Source organism: Rhinolophus sinicus, chromosome 17 (assembly GCF_057876585.1).
Source record: "Rhinolophus sinicus isolate RSI-liver-muscle chromosome 17, RSI-T2T, whole genome shotgun sequence".
Classification (NCBI taxonomy): domain Eukaryota; kingdom Metazoa; phylum Chordata; class Mammalia; order Chiroptera; family Rhinolophidae; genus Rhinolophus; species Rhinolophus sinicus.
The window spans coordinates 166,557,270-166,573,528 of NC_142517.1; the positions used below are offsets into that span (position 1 = coordinate 166,557,270).

At 35.8% G+C, this 16,259-nt stretch overlaps 1 protein-coding gene across 2 annotated transcripts in view; it reads right to left on the bottom strand.

The window, feature by feature from the left end:
- The window catches only part of SESTD1 (SEC14 and spectrin domain containing 1), a 91,640-nt gene that overhangs the window by 6,241 nt on the left and 69,140 nt on the right, over positions 1-16,259 (bottom strand). For both annotated transcript variants that reach the window (XM_074338707.2, XM_074338702.2), the window contains 7 exons: positions 14,901-15,023; positions 8,981-9,175; positions 8,340-8,454; positions 6,738-6,897; positions 2,849-2,930; positions 2,007-2,129; positions 1,111-1,302 (listed from right to left, as the gene is read on the bottom strand). In XM_074338707.2, coding sequence (XP_074194808.2) covers positions 1,111-1,302; positions 2,007-2,129; positions 2,849-2,930; positions 6,738-6,897; positions 8,340-8,454; positions 8,981-9,175; positions 14,901-15,023 — 990 coding nt within the window. The remainder of the gene's footprint in view (positions 1-1,110; positions 1,303-2,006; positions 2,130-2,848; positions 2,931-6,737; positions 6,898-8,339; positions 8,455-8,980; positions 9,176-14,900; positions 15,024-16,259) is intronic.

The window sequence follows — 16,259 nt, forward strand, 5'->3', positions numbered from 1 at the left end:
AGTAAAATAAGACGGGGTCTTATATTAATTTTTGCTCCAAAAGACGCATTAGAGCTGATTGTCTGGCTAGGTCTTATTTTTGGGGAAACACGGTACGTTATGACGATGTTCCAGAGGAAGATGACATGACTATATTTGAATAAATGTAGCTTGTTGTACATGAAAAAATAAGATATCCCCTGAAAATACGCCCTAACACGTCTTTTGGAGCAAAAATTAATATAAGACCTGGTCTTCTTTTCGGGGAAATACGGTATGAGACCCAGTCTTATTTTCTGAGAAACATGGTATGAATATTTCCCAACAGATGTACTGCTTAATACAGACAGAAACTGCTTAATTCCTGAGGACCCTGGCAACATCTCATCTATTCTACAGATTAGGCAATCACATTTACAACTTAGGTTTCTTGTATCTTAAATGGTATAGAACATATCTACACACAAACTTTCATGGTAAGAGATCAAAACAAAGTTAACTACATAATAAAGCTCCTCTTTAGAATGGAAATGTAAGGCCTGGGCGCTATAAATTTTCACTGTGCCTAGTCAAGAAAAAAGTCCTATTGAAAATTTGCCCAACAAAACTGCATATTTCATTTCTGGTTTCTGGGACTAATTAATTCATTAAATAATACATTCTAGAATTAATATTTAAAGATAACACATGAAAAAAGGTTTTAATTTTTATTCTCATTTTAGTTGGACAGGCTCTACTTTAAACATTATAAAATTAAAAAGTGTCCTTTTAAAAAATTTATGGCAATTAGTAGTAGTCACCGAAGCTAAGTTTCCTTTCCTGGCATAATGAATGAAATGGGAGTCATCGTTCTAAAGAATGGACAGCACATTCTGGGATCTGGTTTGGTGCCGAGAGAAGCACTGTAGACAGAGGACGACTGAATGATTTTGAATTTCTCCAAACACAGTACTCCACCACCACTGGTGTGAATTACTAAGAAAATTTGACTTGAACTCTCTAAGACAACCTTTAAATAATGGAATATAGTTTTTAAAAAACAGACTAATCACATAATTACATTATTAAAATGAACACATTTTAAACATACACAATAAATACTACTATGACTACATTTTTTAAAAAGCTAACCTTTTCGGCATTTGAGTGAAAGGTAATAGCCATTTCCAGCCTATGCACTCTCTCTTCCGATGCTATTGTGAACTGTTTCCATACTCTGTTCAGGCGAGGAAGTGTATCCCCAGACGACCGAGAAGTGCAGCGCAAAGACTGACACAGCACCACAGTGGCCTGGAGCAGCTGTCTTCCATAGTCGTAAGTGCTCTAAAAAGGAAGAAGTAAACATGAAATTATAATATGAGAATTCTGAGAAGAGGGATGAGAAAGTGTGTGGAGGGCTGTGGCTGCAAGTAAGGTACACTACCAGAAATCAATACTGAATGACTCAACTGTCACTTATTACTACAACTTGTCCGCATGCATAAACAATGAAGAGGAAGCAATACTTTCAGTTTTCAGTAAGTTTCTTTCTGATTGTTTTCACCATCTCACTGGGCTGAATTCCATCGGCCAAAAAGAATGTCTGTTCACTAATTTATCGAGACAAGTGGGTGAAAACGGGAATTTTGTATTCCATACAGGAAACCACAACTGTTATACTAAGATACTTTTCACAACAACAACAAAAATCTGTTTTTACGCTAACACTGGTGAGATGCAGAAAGTGCTGTTTCCAATTTACTAATATTAACATTTATTTCGTATTAACTTTTGTGAATGAACAGTTAGTGTGTCTAACAGCATGCTATATTATATAATATAAATCAGAGGGAGCATACAGAACTTGTATTCAGGGAAACACAAACCCTCTCAAGTTTAGGCAGCTAATTTCGATGCGGCCATTTTCTTAGTTCTGTGATCTTTCTGGCATAACATAACTAATCTTGGACTTGGCGGGTTAAGCTACACTATAATCATGCAGAAAGCTACTCAAACACTGAGCTTGTAGAAGATAACCAGTTCTGCACCTGTGCAACATCAACAAATTTTCTATGCTTTTCCAGTAAAACTTTCGTTTCCTGAGCATCATCGCCCAATCTGATGTGGGTCTTCAGCAGAGCATCCAGAAGTTCACTTAGCCATTCTACTGCCTACATGAAAATAAATAACAGTGAAGGTGGATTCATAAGTTTTCACTTATTGTATCACAACACCATATTGATAAAAATAAAGATTTATCATGCGATTAATTAATCCATTCATTATAATCTAAATTCCTAATAGATCATTTTATTCAATGTCAAGCTACATGAATGAATGACTTCTCTTCCCCCTCAAAATTTGTAAAATCTAAAGACAAAATTCACTAAAGAGAAGCACTCTTTTAAAGTTAGTATCACATGATTTACATTAATAGACCGTGTATTTATGTAACATAGATCTTATTGAAATCTCATTAGATTTATGCTACCATTTAAAATCATAAATTTCCTTTCTGTCAAGCTGAAATGATGTTTTGATGCTAACTACACAAAGACAGCAAATTGTTTATCTAGTTGAAAAACCCTCCTGTGGGTTAAAAAGCAATGTGCTGTCCAGACTTTATCCTGGGATGTAACTGACAACAAGTCAACAATAATAAATAGTAAATAATCCTAATTTCTAGCTCAATAAAGGATTTCATTGAGAAGTCAAATAAGACCAGCAAGATAACTGGGAATACAAAACTTTAATATTTCAACAGGATAAACTAGAACTTGACTTCATGTTACTTTCTTAGGACCATGAAAAAGTACACTTCTGCTTGTAGTCAGGTGAAATCAATCTTCTAGGAAAAAGCAATTATATAATGTACCTGATTAATCCTTACCTGGGCAGCATCCTCTTCACATTTAAACAACTGTACCATCTGAAGCATCTTTAACCTTCGCACATCTACCATGTCTTCACATCTATTAAACCCAAACATAAATTTAGGACATCATTTCGGTTCTGTTGCTATTATAACACCATCATCTGGCACACATTTTATACTATACTAAAATACTTAGTTCTACACTATGGAGACTGTAAATATATTGTATTGATTTGTAAGAATTTTAAGGATATCTGTATCTATGTCACTCTAAAACCTCAAAATACCTGAATGATGCTGAGTAACAAACCGTCTTAAGAACAGCATGCATTATGCAAAGTACCGAAGCAAAGCAAAAACACAGTAGTACACTGAAACACAAAGAAATCTCCATTGCCAATTATCATTAAACAAGCTTCAAAGATAAAAATGCAAAGTCTCTCAAAAACTAATTTAGAGGATTTTGTCCAAAGAAATAAACACATTAACACTTTACATGACTCAGAGTAACATCTAATTTTGAATAAAAGAAACACAAAAAAACTCCATCTATACTCTCAAGAAGAAAAAAAAACTCCACTGATCTCTGGGTGAAGAGAAACAAAATTATTTTTATTTTATTTTTTTTCAATTTTACCGCGGTCTGCCCAAAAAACATATATACAGATTAAACTTTCAAGCTAACTCGACCTAACTCAGCTCTGATCCATTCACTTCATTCCCATGCAATTCCATGTACTTTAGGTGAGAAGGAGTCTAACCACGGTCCCAAATACCAGTAACAAGTTAACCAGGAGGCACTGGGCCCCACTACAGTGGATGTTCTTAAAGAAAGCTTAATAACAATACAGACATCACTGTCACAAGGCTATTTTTATAAGGATGCCCTCAATAAAAGTGTATAGCATACTGTCAAAATGCAAGTTAAAGTAATTCTACAAGGGACGACAGGGAAGTGTTGATGATAATTTTTAAAACCTGAAGCTCAAAACAATGTGAGATCCTTTAATGATAAAGATGATATCATACATGTATTCAACACATATTGTCAAGTATTGAAAAATGTGCTTGAAAAAATAAGATGTGGTCTTACTATTAAGGTAGTCCCATTTGGAAAGAAGGATGTTTAAATAAACAATGTGATAAATGTTACTATAGAAATGTGTAAAGTAATTATGAGAGCTGGGAGGAACAAGTTGTGTTAGAAATCTAAAGAGACTTCCAAAGGTAAGTATCCCTGAGTCTTGAGGAGTAAGAAGGAATCCACAAGGCAGAAAAGGAGGAAAGAAGCAGTCTAAGTCATGGATGCATGAAACAGCATGATGCATTCAGGAAAATGAAAACAACTGTGTGGTTTTGTGGGAAAGTTACAGGAGATGAGGCTTGGCTCATGCAGAATTGGATTATGGTCTCCTACACTATTGCAAGGAGACTGAACTTCATCTGAGAAAACAGGAGGTCACTGAGAGGGGTTTTATACAAGGAAACCGTGTAATTAAATGTGGACAAAGAAATGTTGAATCGTGGACAAAGAAATGTTCAGGATTCCGAGACAGTGGAGCATGGATGTTTGACTAGACTGTAGGGATGAGGATGAGTAAGGATTTAGGGTAAGTCCCAAGTGTGGTAGCTGATGGTAACTTGAACCTAGATCAGACATGAAAGGAGAAGAGTAAGTTTGGGGGAGAATGATTCCAGTCTGGACCTATTAGGTTTGAGGAGTGTATGGGGCATCCAGATGGAGATACTCAGTAGGCAAGTGGAACTGCGGGTCTAAAGCACAGGAGAGAGGTTTGCATCAGAGCTGTTAACTACTCAGTCACGATCCTCTTACAGGAAGTCATTAGAGTAGCGAGACTCTCCAGGAAGAACACACAGACGGAGAAGAGGATGTGGCTTCAGAACAAACCCTGGAAGCAGTGACATCAGCTAGAGGACAAGAAAACAGTGCAGACTGAAAAGAAAGGGCCAGGAGTAGTATCACGAGGGTGTTTTCAAAGAAGATAAGGTTGTCAGGGAGTTTCAGGAGAGAGAAATTCAGTTGTGTCTCCTGCTGTTCAGAGTGATGAAGTAAGGTCAGGACTGAAAGTGTCCCTGGATTTTGAGCCAGAGCAAGTGTTTATCACATACGGCAATTACAAAGTCACTGGTGACATCAGGAAGAGCACATTCAGTGAAATGGTGAGAGTAAAAGTCAGACCGAGAAGAGCTGAAAAAAAGTTAATCGGAGGTAGTGAGGAAGTAGTATGAGTGTCGATTAGACCTTCAAAAGACTTAGTTGTTGGGAAGGAGAGCTCTGGGGCTAGAAGACAAAGAATTGAAGAGGGAAGGTATATGCATGTATATAATTGTTTAACTTTTTTAAAAAAAATAGCAGCAATTTAAGCATTTAAATGATAGACAGGGTTCAGAGTAGAGAACGGGAGTTAATGGAGTGAGGAGACGTGAGGGTACATGGAAAGATCGGTTCCGGTAAGAGCAGGGCTGTATCATCATTTGTGACGAGAATGAATAATGAAATAAATAAATTTGCAGATATGAGGGTAGAAGGAATTTCTGCCTGATGGCTACTTTCTCTGTGATATAGGAGGAGTTTTTGTAGGTTTTTTTGATGATCCTAAAATTTCTAAATGTGCAAAAATTTTATACAACCATGCTAGATTGTGTATACATGCACAAGATTAATTTAATCCTTTACTTTGCAATACAGTCGGCCCTCCATATATCTGTGGGTTCCGCATCTGTGGATTCAACCAACTGTGGATCAAAAATATTTTGGGGGAAAAATGTTACACTGTTGCTAACATGTATTATGTAGTGAAAATTTTAGCAATTTTTTTTCAGGAATGAAGAACTTTTATAGTGCCCTTACTCAGTGGTTTTCATGGAGTGCTCTGTAAGTGAAAAAGCACATCTAAAGTTTTTGGACAGCTTTAGAATAAATAAAACAGAATGAATGTACTGTGCAGACTTAAACATTGAAAATACTCAAAAAAATGTTACGTTGTTGCTGACGTGTACTATGTAGTTAGGCCTACGATGACTGCATCTGTACTGAACACGTACAGACTTGTTTTTCTTATTATTCCCTAAATAATACAGTATAACAACTATTTCCAAATCATTTTCATTGTGTTAGATATTATAAGGAATCTAGAGATGATTTAAAGTATGTGGGAGGATGTATATAAATTATAAGCAAATACTATACCATTTTATATAAGGGACTTAAGCATCCGTGGATTTTGGTATCCATGGGCGGAAGAGGGAGTCTGGGACCAATCCCCCCTCGGATATGGAGGGACGACTACCCTTTACAGTTGTTATTGCAAACTGAGTTTTCAAAGAACGCTTTAAATTCCTAGCTCTCTATTAAATGAAACTAAACATGATCTTACCCTTACCTATCTCATGCATCATCTCTTACTCTAATAAACATTAGAGTCTATAGCCTAATCCTACTACAGCAAATATGAAAACAATGGATATATGACAATTTGTGAGTAAGAAGTTCAGATGAAGAAACAGATCAATGTAGATGACAGATTTAGTGGTGACTAAACCAAATAAAAATTGAAAAGCAAAATTCCCCCAAAAAAGGTTTTCTTAAAAGACAGAAGAGTCATATAGCTACACTAGGGATATGGAATGTAAAGTACTTGAGTGTAACTGAAAATTTTACTACTGAGTTAAAAGGGAAATGGTACCCATTAATTGAACAAATTGTCATTATTTGTCAGTACAATTATATACAATAATTATTTCATTAACCAAAAATTTAACTACATGCCTACTATATAACAGGTTAAGAAATTTTAGTTGGAATTAAAAATACACATTTTATCACTTTTCATTTTAATTATGTTGTCTTAGCAAAAAAATAACATTAACAGTCAAACTTTGCCTTTGTTTCCTAAGCTGCATATCTTCCATCACTCCTTGTATGTGGTCCACATTTTCTTTATTTTCAATGGTTACATCCTTTCCATAGGCCCAGGATGCCTGATTGGAGATCTGATCCAGAAGACCTTGACCTTTTTCACGCAAACCTTGCAATCCTACATCTAAAACAAAAGTTACTAGATTTAATCTCTTAAACAATGGAGGTGCTTTCCCACCCTCAAGTAAACCCTCTCAGCAGATACTGTACTTGGATTCTAAGTATAACAACTCTGTACATTAAACTATCTTGGAATGGAGTCCTCTAAACATTTCAAGCAAAAAAAACCAAAACCCTTTATATGTAACTGTAACTGGAGTTTCCTCTCATGCCAAATTCTCCTTAAAGAGAATTTCCAAAAGCTGAATTTCCATAGGTAGTAATTACTTTTCAAAACTGAAAGCAGGAAGTGTGAGAATTTCTATTCTGACAAGTAAGATTTTCCCAATTTTTTCTCTCTACTTTTATGTTGTCCAATTTTTAGGAGAATAGGGCAAATATTTTGTTCAAAAAATATGTGTTTTAAGTTGCAAGATTTCAAAATAATCACGTATTATCACTGCTAAAGGACGCTGAACATTTTGAGTATAGGCACTACCCAGCTTATACCCAATAAGAAGCAACACTTAGTATATGTTTAAATACTACAAATTAGATAAGAATACAGGAATTTTTTTTTCTTTTTTAAAGAAAACGTGTGGCTCAAGAAAACTTCTGACATTTTGAAACAAATTTCATTTGACATATTAAATACTAAAGTATATATTACACACACCGTATGCTAAAATAACAAAGGCTGAAAACAAGTAAAATGCCAATACAAATATGATTTTTCAAATCCATTCCTCCAAATCCTTTTCAATAATTAATTTGGTTCAATCACGTGTCACCATTTTCTATTACATCTCTGCGTTAGACTCTGCTTCCCCTCCATTCCCCTTTGCCTTCCTGTCTCACTCAATCCACCCTTGCATCTCATTTTTACATCCCGCACCCACCTCTCCAGTCATGACCTTGGGAAAATTACTGTATTTTCCACTATACCAAATTTTAAAAGGGCTTAAAGTCAAGTGAGAGAACTAGCTTAATGAAATTGGACCATCCTCCCCTTAGAGTATTAATCTTGGCTATATTCCCCGTCTGGAGAAACAAATTCACAGAATGAAACCAACTATTTTTTCACAGGTTAGGCTATAGCAACAACAAAAATCATTGCATTAAACACAGTTTTGGGCATACAGGGCTTACCACAGAACACTTCACAGCTAATCACAGTATACGCATGCACTACAAATAACTGCTCATAGTATATGCAAGACATAGCACCTGTAGATATAGCTGGGTAAACAAGAAAGGCTGAAGGCCCAATGAAGGAAGAGCGACTGACCAACAATGAAAAGTAAACATTTTAGTATAAATTACACCCTTCAAGGGAATAAAACTTTTTATACTATTTTCCAGTGTTTCCTGTAAATAGTTACAATTAGTTCAGTATAAGTCTGACCATGCTAATGATATATTTTTAAAAAGAACCCTTATGTTTCAGCATTTTTAAAATCTGCTTACCAACACTTTTCAGCTTCTCTTCAAGCAGTTTTAAAGTTTGCTGAATCGATGCTCCATCAGCTGGTGCTACATCTACGCACAACATCCCTAATAAGCCATCCAACTGCTGAGACAACTAAAGCAGAGGGACACCAAAGAGATAACCCTGATGTAATCAGCATCTAAAGTGTTTAATGATTAATGAGGTTTATAGCTAATGAGGTTATCACAATTATACTTGAAAAAGACTATGTTGTTAAAAGACAAGAACGAATAATTAGAATACATGTCATCTGAAAGACAGAACACACAAATGCATGCACCAGGAAGACAAAGAAATATATCCAGGTCAGCAGAATGTAAAAAAAAGTATTGAAACTTCCATTTCAATGTATGTTATAAAGCATAAACATAGAGAAACAATCGAAATAAAATGTATCTACTAGGTTGGGACACTCTATTTAGACAAAAAGGGTTTAGTTGCATGCAGATTGACTTAAAAATAAGAAAATCAACCAAAGAATTTTATCTCATTTCCCCCACCAGTACATTATTTTATTGTTCCAGAAAAATAATTAGGAGACATGCAAACCTGCAAAAATTATGTGCAGATAAGTGTTCAGATAATTTGAAGAAAAGAAAAGCAATCAGAGTACACTTACATCTTGGGCAACACCATGAAATTCAAGAGCTGCTTGTAAGAGGTTCTGCCTGAACTCCAGCTGACTGGCCTGTCGGTAACAAACATCACTAAGTTGCTGCTGCAGCGACTTCAGTTCCACGAGGTCTTCCTCATCCCCAGCATTTAAGAGAGCTGCGATTTGCTGATTAAGCTCCACATACACTGCAAACCATTCCTATAATGGAGAGACAATGGAAAGTAAATTAAGGATAAAATTAGTTCCTGGAGAACAACATTACATTTTATAATTCCTCCAGCTACACTAAGTAGCATACAGGAGAATTCTCCTAGGCAAATTATTTTAAATGGAGGATGGAAAGACCCCAACCCTCAAATCCTTCCACTGCAATCCCTGGCACTCACTCCTGCCCATAGCAAAATCTCTGACACCCTCATCCTGGCCTTTCTTATTTTACGTGAAACCTGTCCACCCTCAGAGAAAGCAGTTAGCCCTGCAGCCCTCCTAACTTATTGCTGTTTTTGTTTCCACAGCTGACATACCACAAGCCTGGGGAGGAGGGGGGTAGAAGGAAGGCAGCTTCATTCCTCTTTCCAGATCACATAGTCTCCCTCTCCTCTCAAAAACCACAACTCCTTTGAAGTGCATGCCATCGGATTACATCTTTCCAACCTTTCCTGTTGCATGCCCTCATCCAGGGTCTTTAGCAAAGGTCACTGCCTCCTCAGTGCCAGCCTTCTTACTGGCTTCCACTGCGTAGACATCTACCCAGCACTGAACTCTCAGTGTCTTGACTCCCTCGCTCACTTCCGACTATCTTAACCTCATCCCACATCAGCTACCCACTCCAGACAGACATAAAATCCTGTCGTTATATACTACTGAACGGCTCCCAAAATCTCAATTTGAAGAATCCCACTCTCTCACCACCAGATACTGAGTCACATTCTTTAGTATGTTCACTCCTACAGCCCCACAGGGTCCACCAATCCATTTATCTCAGCATGTTCTACTGTGCAGCACAGAGGAGTCCTCACTTCTCTCCTTGATCAGAGGCCACAAACACCTCCCAGGGCACGACCCATGCCCATATCTTACTCTCCGTCCTTCCATCAGATTCACCTGTCAAACCTCAGACCTGCTTTCTTTGCTTACCATACCTACACCAGAGTAGCTAAACATGGCTAAATAAAAACCACCATGTGGATAGGTGTCTTTTAAAGTTATGATTAAATAACCTCAAATGGCCTTTAGTGATCCTATTACATTTCTCTCGTCATTTTACTTTTCCGTTCCCATGATTACATTTTTTCCACTCCTTAAGTCTCCCACTTCCTTTTCAATTATTTACTCTCAACCAAAACTCTAACTTCTTAATACACTAGGAAGCAATCAGAAGAGAACGCTCTCATTTTACCAACAAATCTATGACCTTCCTCCTTTTGTAGCCCTATACTTTGCACTCTCTATTGTAATAACGGATGACTTGTTCCTGCTTCAAAGTCCAATCACTTCACTGCGTCTTATACACCATCCTCTGTGGCCTGTAGCAGGCTTTGCTCTTACAATTATCTCCTCCCTGTGCCATTATGAATTCTTCCTTTTCAACTCGGTTATTTCCATTAGCACACAAATAATTTGTAGTATCTTATATTGGTGCAAAAGTAATTGCAGTTTTTGCAATTAACCTTTTAAACCGCTATTACTTTTGCACCAACCATATACACTTAACATACGGTTATTTTACTATATATAAACCTCAATTTCTAAAAAAGACTCACAAACCTCCCTTAAAGGAGTTCTCTATACTTATTCTATCTTCATTTCCTATTCTCTTTTTAATCCACTGTGATCAGGATTTTGTCCTTCCCATTCTTATGAAATCAATTGTTAAATTATCAGTCTTTATCTTACTGGACCTCTCAGCCGCATTTGACAAAAAGAACCAATTTCCTCCTCCTTGAAAGGCGTTTTTCTCTTGTTTCCGGAGACACACGCTCCTTTTTGGCCTCCTCTGCTGGCTGTTCTTCCTCTACTTGCCCTCTACCTTTAGGACTGACTCAGGGTTCAGTTTTCCAAAGGCTCTTTGCTTCTAAATCAATACTCACTGGGCTGGGATGAGTTCATCTAGTCCAATGCCTTTAAATGACATCTATAGGCTTCTAACTCCCAAATTAATACCCTCAACCCCCTTTGCTGAACCCTAGATATTCATACCCAACTGTCTACTAGCCACCTCAACAGATGATGTTTAGATATTTAAAATTTAACCTGTCCCCAAAGATACCGATTTTCCAGCCTCCCAACCTACTTCTCTCCCAGTCCTCCCCATCTTAATACTCGGTGCTAAGGCTAAATATCTGATTCTTCTTCCAAGAGCAAGACTTGCTGGCTCAACCCATGAATCTGACAATTTCTCATCAGTTCTGCTGCCTCCACTGTACTAGCCTCCTGTCTTCCTATTTCATTGTCCCTACTCCCTCCTCTCCAAACAATAGCCAGCGACTTTCTAAAAACATAAATCAATTCTTGGCTAAGAAATTTCGGTTCATTTTAAGCTTTATTTCTGAATTATGCTTTATGAAAAATCTAAACCTTAGTATTTGACAGAGTGCTTTAATACAACATGGTATGTTAAAAAGTTTCTCCAAATTCTACTATTAAGCAATCAGTATACTAGAAATTTGCTGTTATAATTTGTAAGACCTGAGAAATTGCAATACATGTTTTAAAGTGTTGACTTCTATTTACAGAGAGCAAAGAAAGCTTTTAATGAAATGTCAGAATGTCTTAAACATCATAAGCTAATACACTCATCCTGCATCTACCTATTTTCAAGGTTACAATGCAGCGCCACCTATTGGTTAAAATGGTGCAATATTCTTTTGTAAACCTTGTAGAATGAAAAATTTCAAATCTATTCAAAAATGTAAAGAACAGCACAGTTCACCCTTGAACAACATGGATTTTAACTGCATGGTTCACCTATACAGAGGCTTTTTTTTTTCAATAAATAACTGTAAATGTATTTTCTCTTCCTTATGATTTTCTTAGCATTTTCTTTTCTCTAGCTTACATTATACAGTATATAATACATATACAAAATATGTGTTAATCGACTGTTTATGTTATTGGTAAGGCTTGTGTTCAACAGCAGGCAATTAGTAGTTAAATTCTGGGGGAGTCAAAAGTTATATGCAGATTTTCGACTGAGAAGTGGGGGAAGGTGGTTTTAAGGGTGAATTATACAATGAAACCCCATGTACCATCCAACTTTAATAATTATCAACTCACGGCCAATCCTGTTTCATCTATACTCCCATCCGATCAGTCCCCACCTCCCAATTTTAATACAAATTTCATCATTTAAAGAAATGAGATGACAAGCCATCAATGTTTCTTTGGGCACCATGTCTATGAATGCAGACATCAATGTAGGTGCATAAGAAAAAAAAGAATGCTACATCTTAAGCAAGTTCATGAAATTTAGTAGCTTTCTCTGACAGAGAGGGAGAGATCTCATCTGAATATCAAAAGATTGGTGTTTTAACTTTTGTCCAGCCACCCACTGATTAAAAATGTGACTAAAAACTGTAATCCTCCAGTTTCTTCATCTATAAAATAAGGTGATCGGTACTAGAATAATCTATAAGATCCCTTCCTATTCAAAAGTTCTGTAATTTTACATTGATTTACATTATAAATAAATTTAAGCAAAAAGCCATCCATAAGCAATTTGTTTCCTTAAGTTGATTTCAAAACCTTATAAAAATAAAAATATAAAAACAAACATCTAAACACAGGAATCTCTCTATGTATACCATTTGTAATTTCATCCATAGTATATGCAATATATAATGTACTTTTCAATATACATTTTTATACATACAGTTATACTTCTTTTGTGAACTTCTTTACAGTATGTATGTAATCCAATTTTTTAAACTTCTTTATAATGTATGCAAGTATATATAAAATTCAATTTCTAACTACATTTATTCCTCTTGGTATCTTTAAAATACAGATAAATCTTTATCCATCTTTAAAATATAGATAAATACATGTGCCCTTATTTAAAGGAGTTTTGGATACTTCCATAACTTCATTTTCTAGAGGAAGTCTAGAATGTTCTATAGTAAATACTATTTTTAAGAACTAAAAAGGAGGACAAATTATAGAATACACTTATTCTATAGTAACATGCTCCAGGAAAAGCCACAGGGTTCAAATAAATCACAATCTATGTCAAAAATATCAACAGCATTAAGTTATTTAAAAGTACCAAGAATATTAAAATATTATAATCTCAGGAACAGAGGTTGGAAGTTAAATACAAATTATGCAATGTTTCTTTTTAACGTAAAAGGAAAAACCACTAGGCTGGAACCTGTGAAATGTAGAAAATGTATCGATTTTTCAATTAATGGAATTTCACTTTTAAGTCTCTTACAAATACCAATTAATATATGATTCTAAATCTTGTGCTATCTCTTGCTTATATATTATTTTCTCAGCTAGATTACAATTCCTGTAGGGTAGAGTGTGTATTTTATCTGCCAATATTACTGATCATTAAAGCTGATTTGGGGAAAATTACCAAGGAAACTAAACAGAATGGTATATAGTAAAAAAGAAAATAATTATGTCAGATGTTGTTAAAATACACCTCTAATAAAGAGCAAATGATTCTTGGTTAACAATTCAAATTTATTCCCAAGAAAAGCACTGTCAATATTTATTCCTTAATCTCATTTAGTTAAAAATGTACATTCACTAATACTATCCAACTTTTAATTCCCACTTCAACTAGTGAAGCTGAAGGGGGAAAAAAAAATTACAGAACTATAATGTCCAAATGATCCTAAAGTCTCATCTGGGCCCAGAGTTTAATATTATTATTGATCAAATTTTTTTAATACCGTTCTCCTTTGTTGTGCATTTAGACCCTGGAGGTCAAGATGCCTATTATATTCACCTTTAACACACTTTTTTTTTCAATTAATAAATAAATCCAATCAGATCAATTCTGATCACTTGGAGTTGCCTTTGGAGGGGGACTGGTTTCTTTTATTACCTGTTTATGATGAAATGTTTTATTCCTCATATTATGTGTAGTATGAATACTATGTGTAAATCCATCGATTATTTAAGACAGATAAACTAAGGATAGAAATTAATGGATTCAAGTTTTATTTTTCCAATTTTCTAGTCAATCTATTTTAAAATTACCATAAAACGCAGTGCGACGTGGGGGAAGAAAGGGGTGAGCAAACTGATCCACAAACTGGATGATCATTTTCTCAATAATGAAGAATTAACTATAACACAGCAAGAGCATAACATAGATCAGTTTCCGCCATATAACAAGATGTTAAATTTTAAACCCTCTTGAACAATTACTACCTACAATCTGCCTGTAGATTAATTTCCCTTCCCATCTTCATGACTGTGATTTCATATCCCCTTCACAGTTATAAACATGAACCCCTACATGCACAGAGAATGAAAACATATCCTGTACCCTTCTGCACTCACTCTCCATCAGTTGTGTTTAATGCAACAATTCTGGAATCCAGGCATTTAACTGTACTGCACACTCCCAATAAAACAGGGACAGGTTTTCCTCTGAGGACGTAAGAATCGCAGTTTCTATCTCGGGGACTACCACTTCTGTCACTATAGATTTTTAAATTTCCCATGAATTGTGTTTGTATAAAAATATGTAATTAAACTGTGTTGGAGACAAAAACCAATGCTGAACTTCTAACAATATATACCAAGTGGTCAAAATGTACTTTCTGGCCTCTAAACATTAAACGTACTGTACTTTATGCCCCAACACCAAAGTTCATATAGCAACTCATCACTTCACACCACACATGCTGCTCATCATGCACAGTAAGAACAGCATTGTAACTTGCAGAAGGAAAAAGCCTCTCACACTGTGCTGGCTCTCGATCTCTTCATGCTTCTGCTGTAGGGCCTGGGAAGCCCGAATGGAGTCTCCAATCCCCCACTGGGCTCTTAGTTGTTCTGATCCAGGTCCTTCAAGCCAATTCACAACCTGTAAGTGGAAGTTGAGATGAAATTTTAAAATAATCAAAAGCTTTTCAAACTCTCATTCTAACTGGTTTTCCCCTCCCAAAGTTCCTCGAGTATTTTTCATTTAAATTCTTTAAATTCTACTGCACAGGCAGTAAATGTTTCTTTTAGGACTATGGAACCATACCGTGATAACTTTTCCAAAAACTAAATTTGAAGGAATGTACACAACAGCACCTCAGGCTTTCTGCTAACTGATCATCTGCCAGGCTAAAAGAAATCTGGAATGCTCCCGCAAAAAAGATTAAAAATTTACTTAGCATGATAAAAAATCAGAGAACTATAGGACACAGAGATGGAAGGGACATCAGAAATAATATCAGTCAAATTTCTTATCCAACACTGAGTTTCAGAGAGATTAAGTGACTTGCCCAAGGTCCATTACTGAACACAATCCATTACTGAAAAACTGGGACTAAAAGCCATGTGTCCTGTCTAATATTCTTCCCAAAGAATTGCTAAAACTGAACAAACTGATTAAATAATATAAAGTTAAAATACTATTTTCTTACTTTGAAAAGAAAATTTAAAATGAACTGTAGAATTATACTACTGCAATACCCTCTGGGGATCTTCTCCGGATCAACTAAACTTTCAGACCCACAAGGTCATTTGAAGTCCCAATGACATGAGTCTATCCAGAAAGATGTAGGGTGGGGACTAGTTCGCCAGAACAGCAGCATCAGGTAGTTCTCTTCTGCTGAGTGCGTGAAGCAGTCCAACAGTTCAGGTGTAAGGAGAGGTGATCCATATGGGAAAAACATGGGACACATTCTGACATCAAAACCTCACTCCCCACAGGGATCACGCCCATTATAAAAGTCACTTATCTCAAGGATGCCCAAAATTATGTCTTCCATCAGGTATTAATAGTTTTCCCAATCCAGATCCAGAATAACTTTTACTATAAGCAACATCACCTAGTAATATAGTTGACATTCCAATTTTTATCAGGTTTTCAAGGGAACAGAGCTAGATAGTTAAGAAAAGATGAAATTCTCATATAGAAGAAGAGTTTTGTTAACACTTTACCCACAAACACATATACTCTGAAACTACATAGATACAGCGAAGAAATTTTAACAGAAAAATCATATTCTCAAGCTTTTACTATTACTAAATTACAATAAGGAATTCAACAACAGATGTGTGGTTATGCCCTAAATCTAAACGTAAGACAGCTCTCAAGAAGGGGATG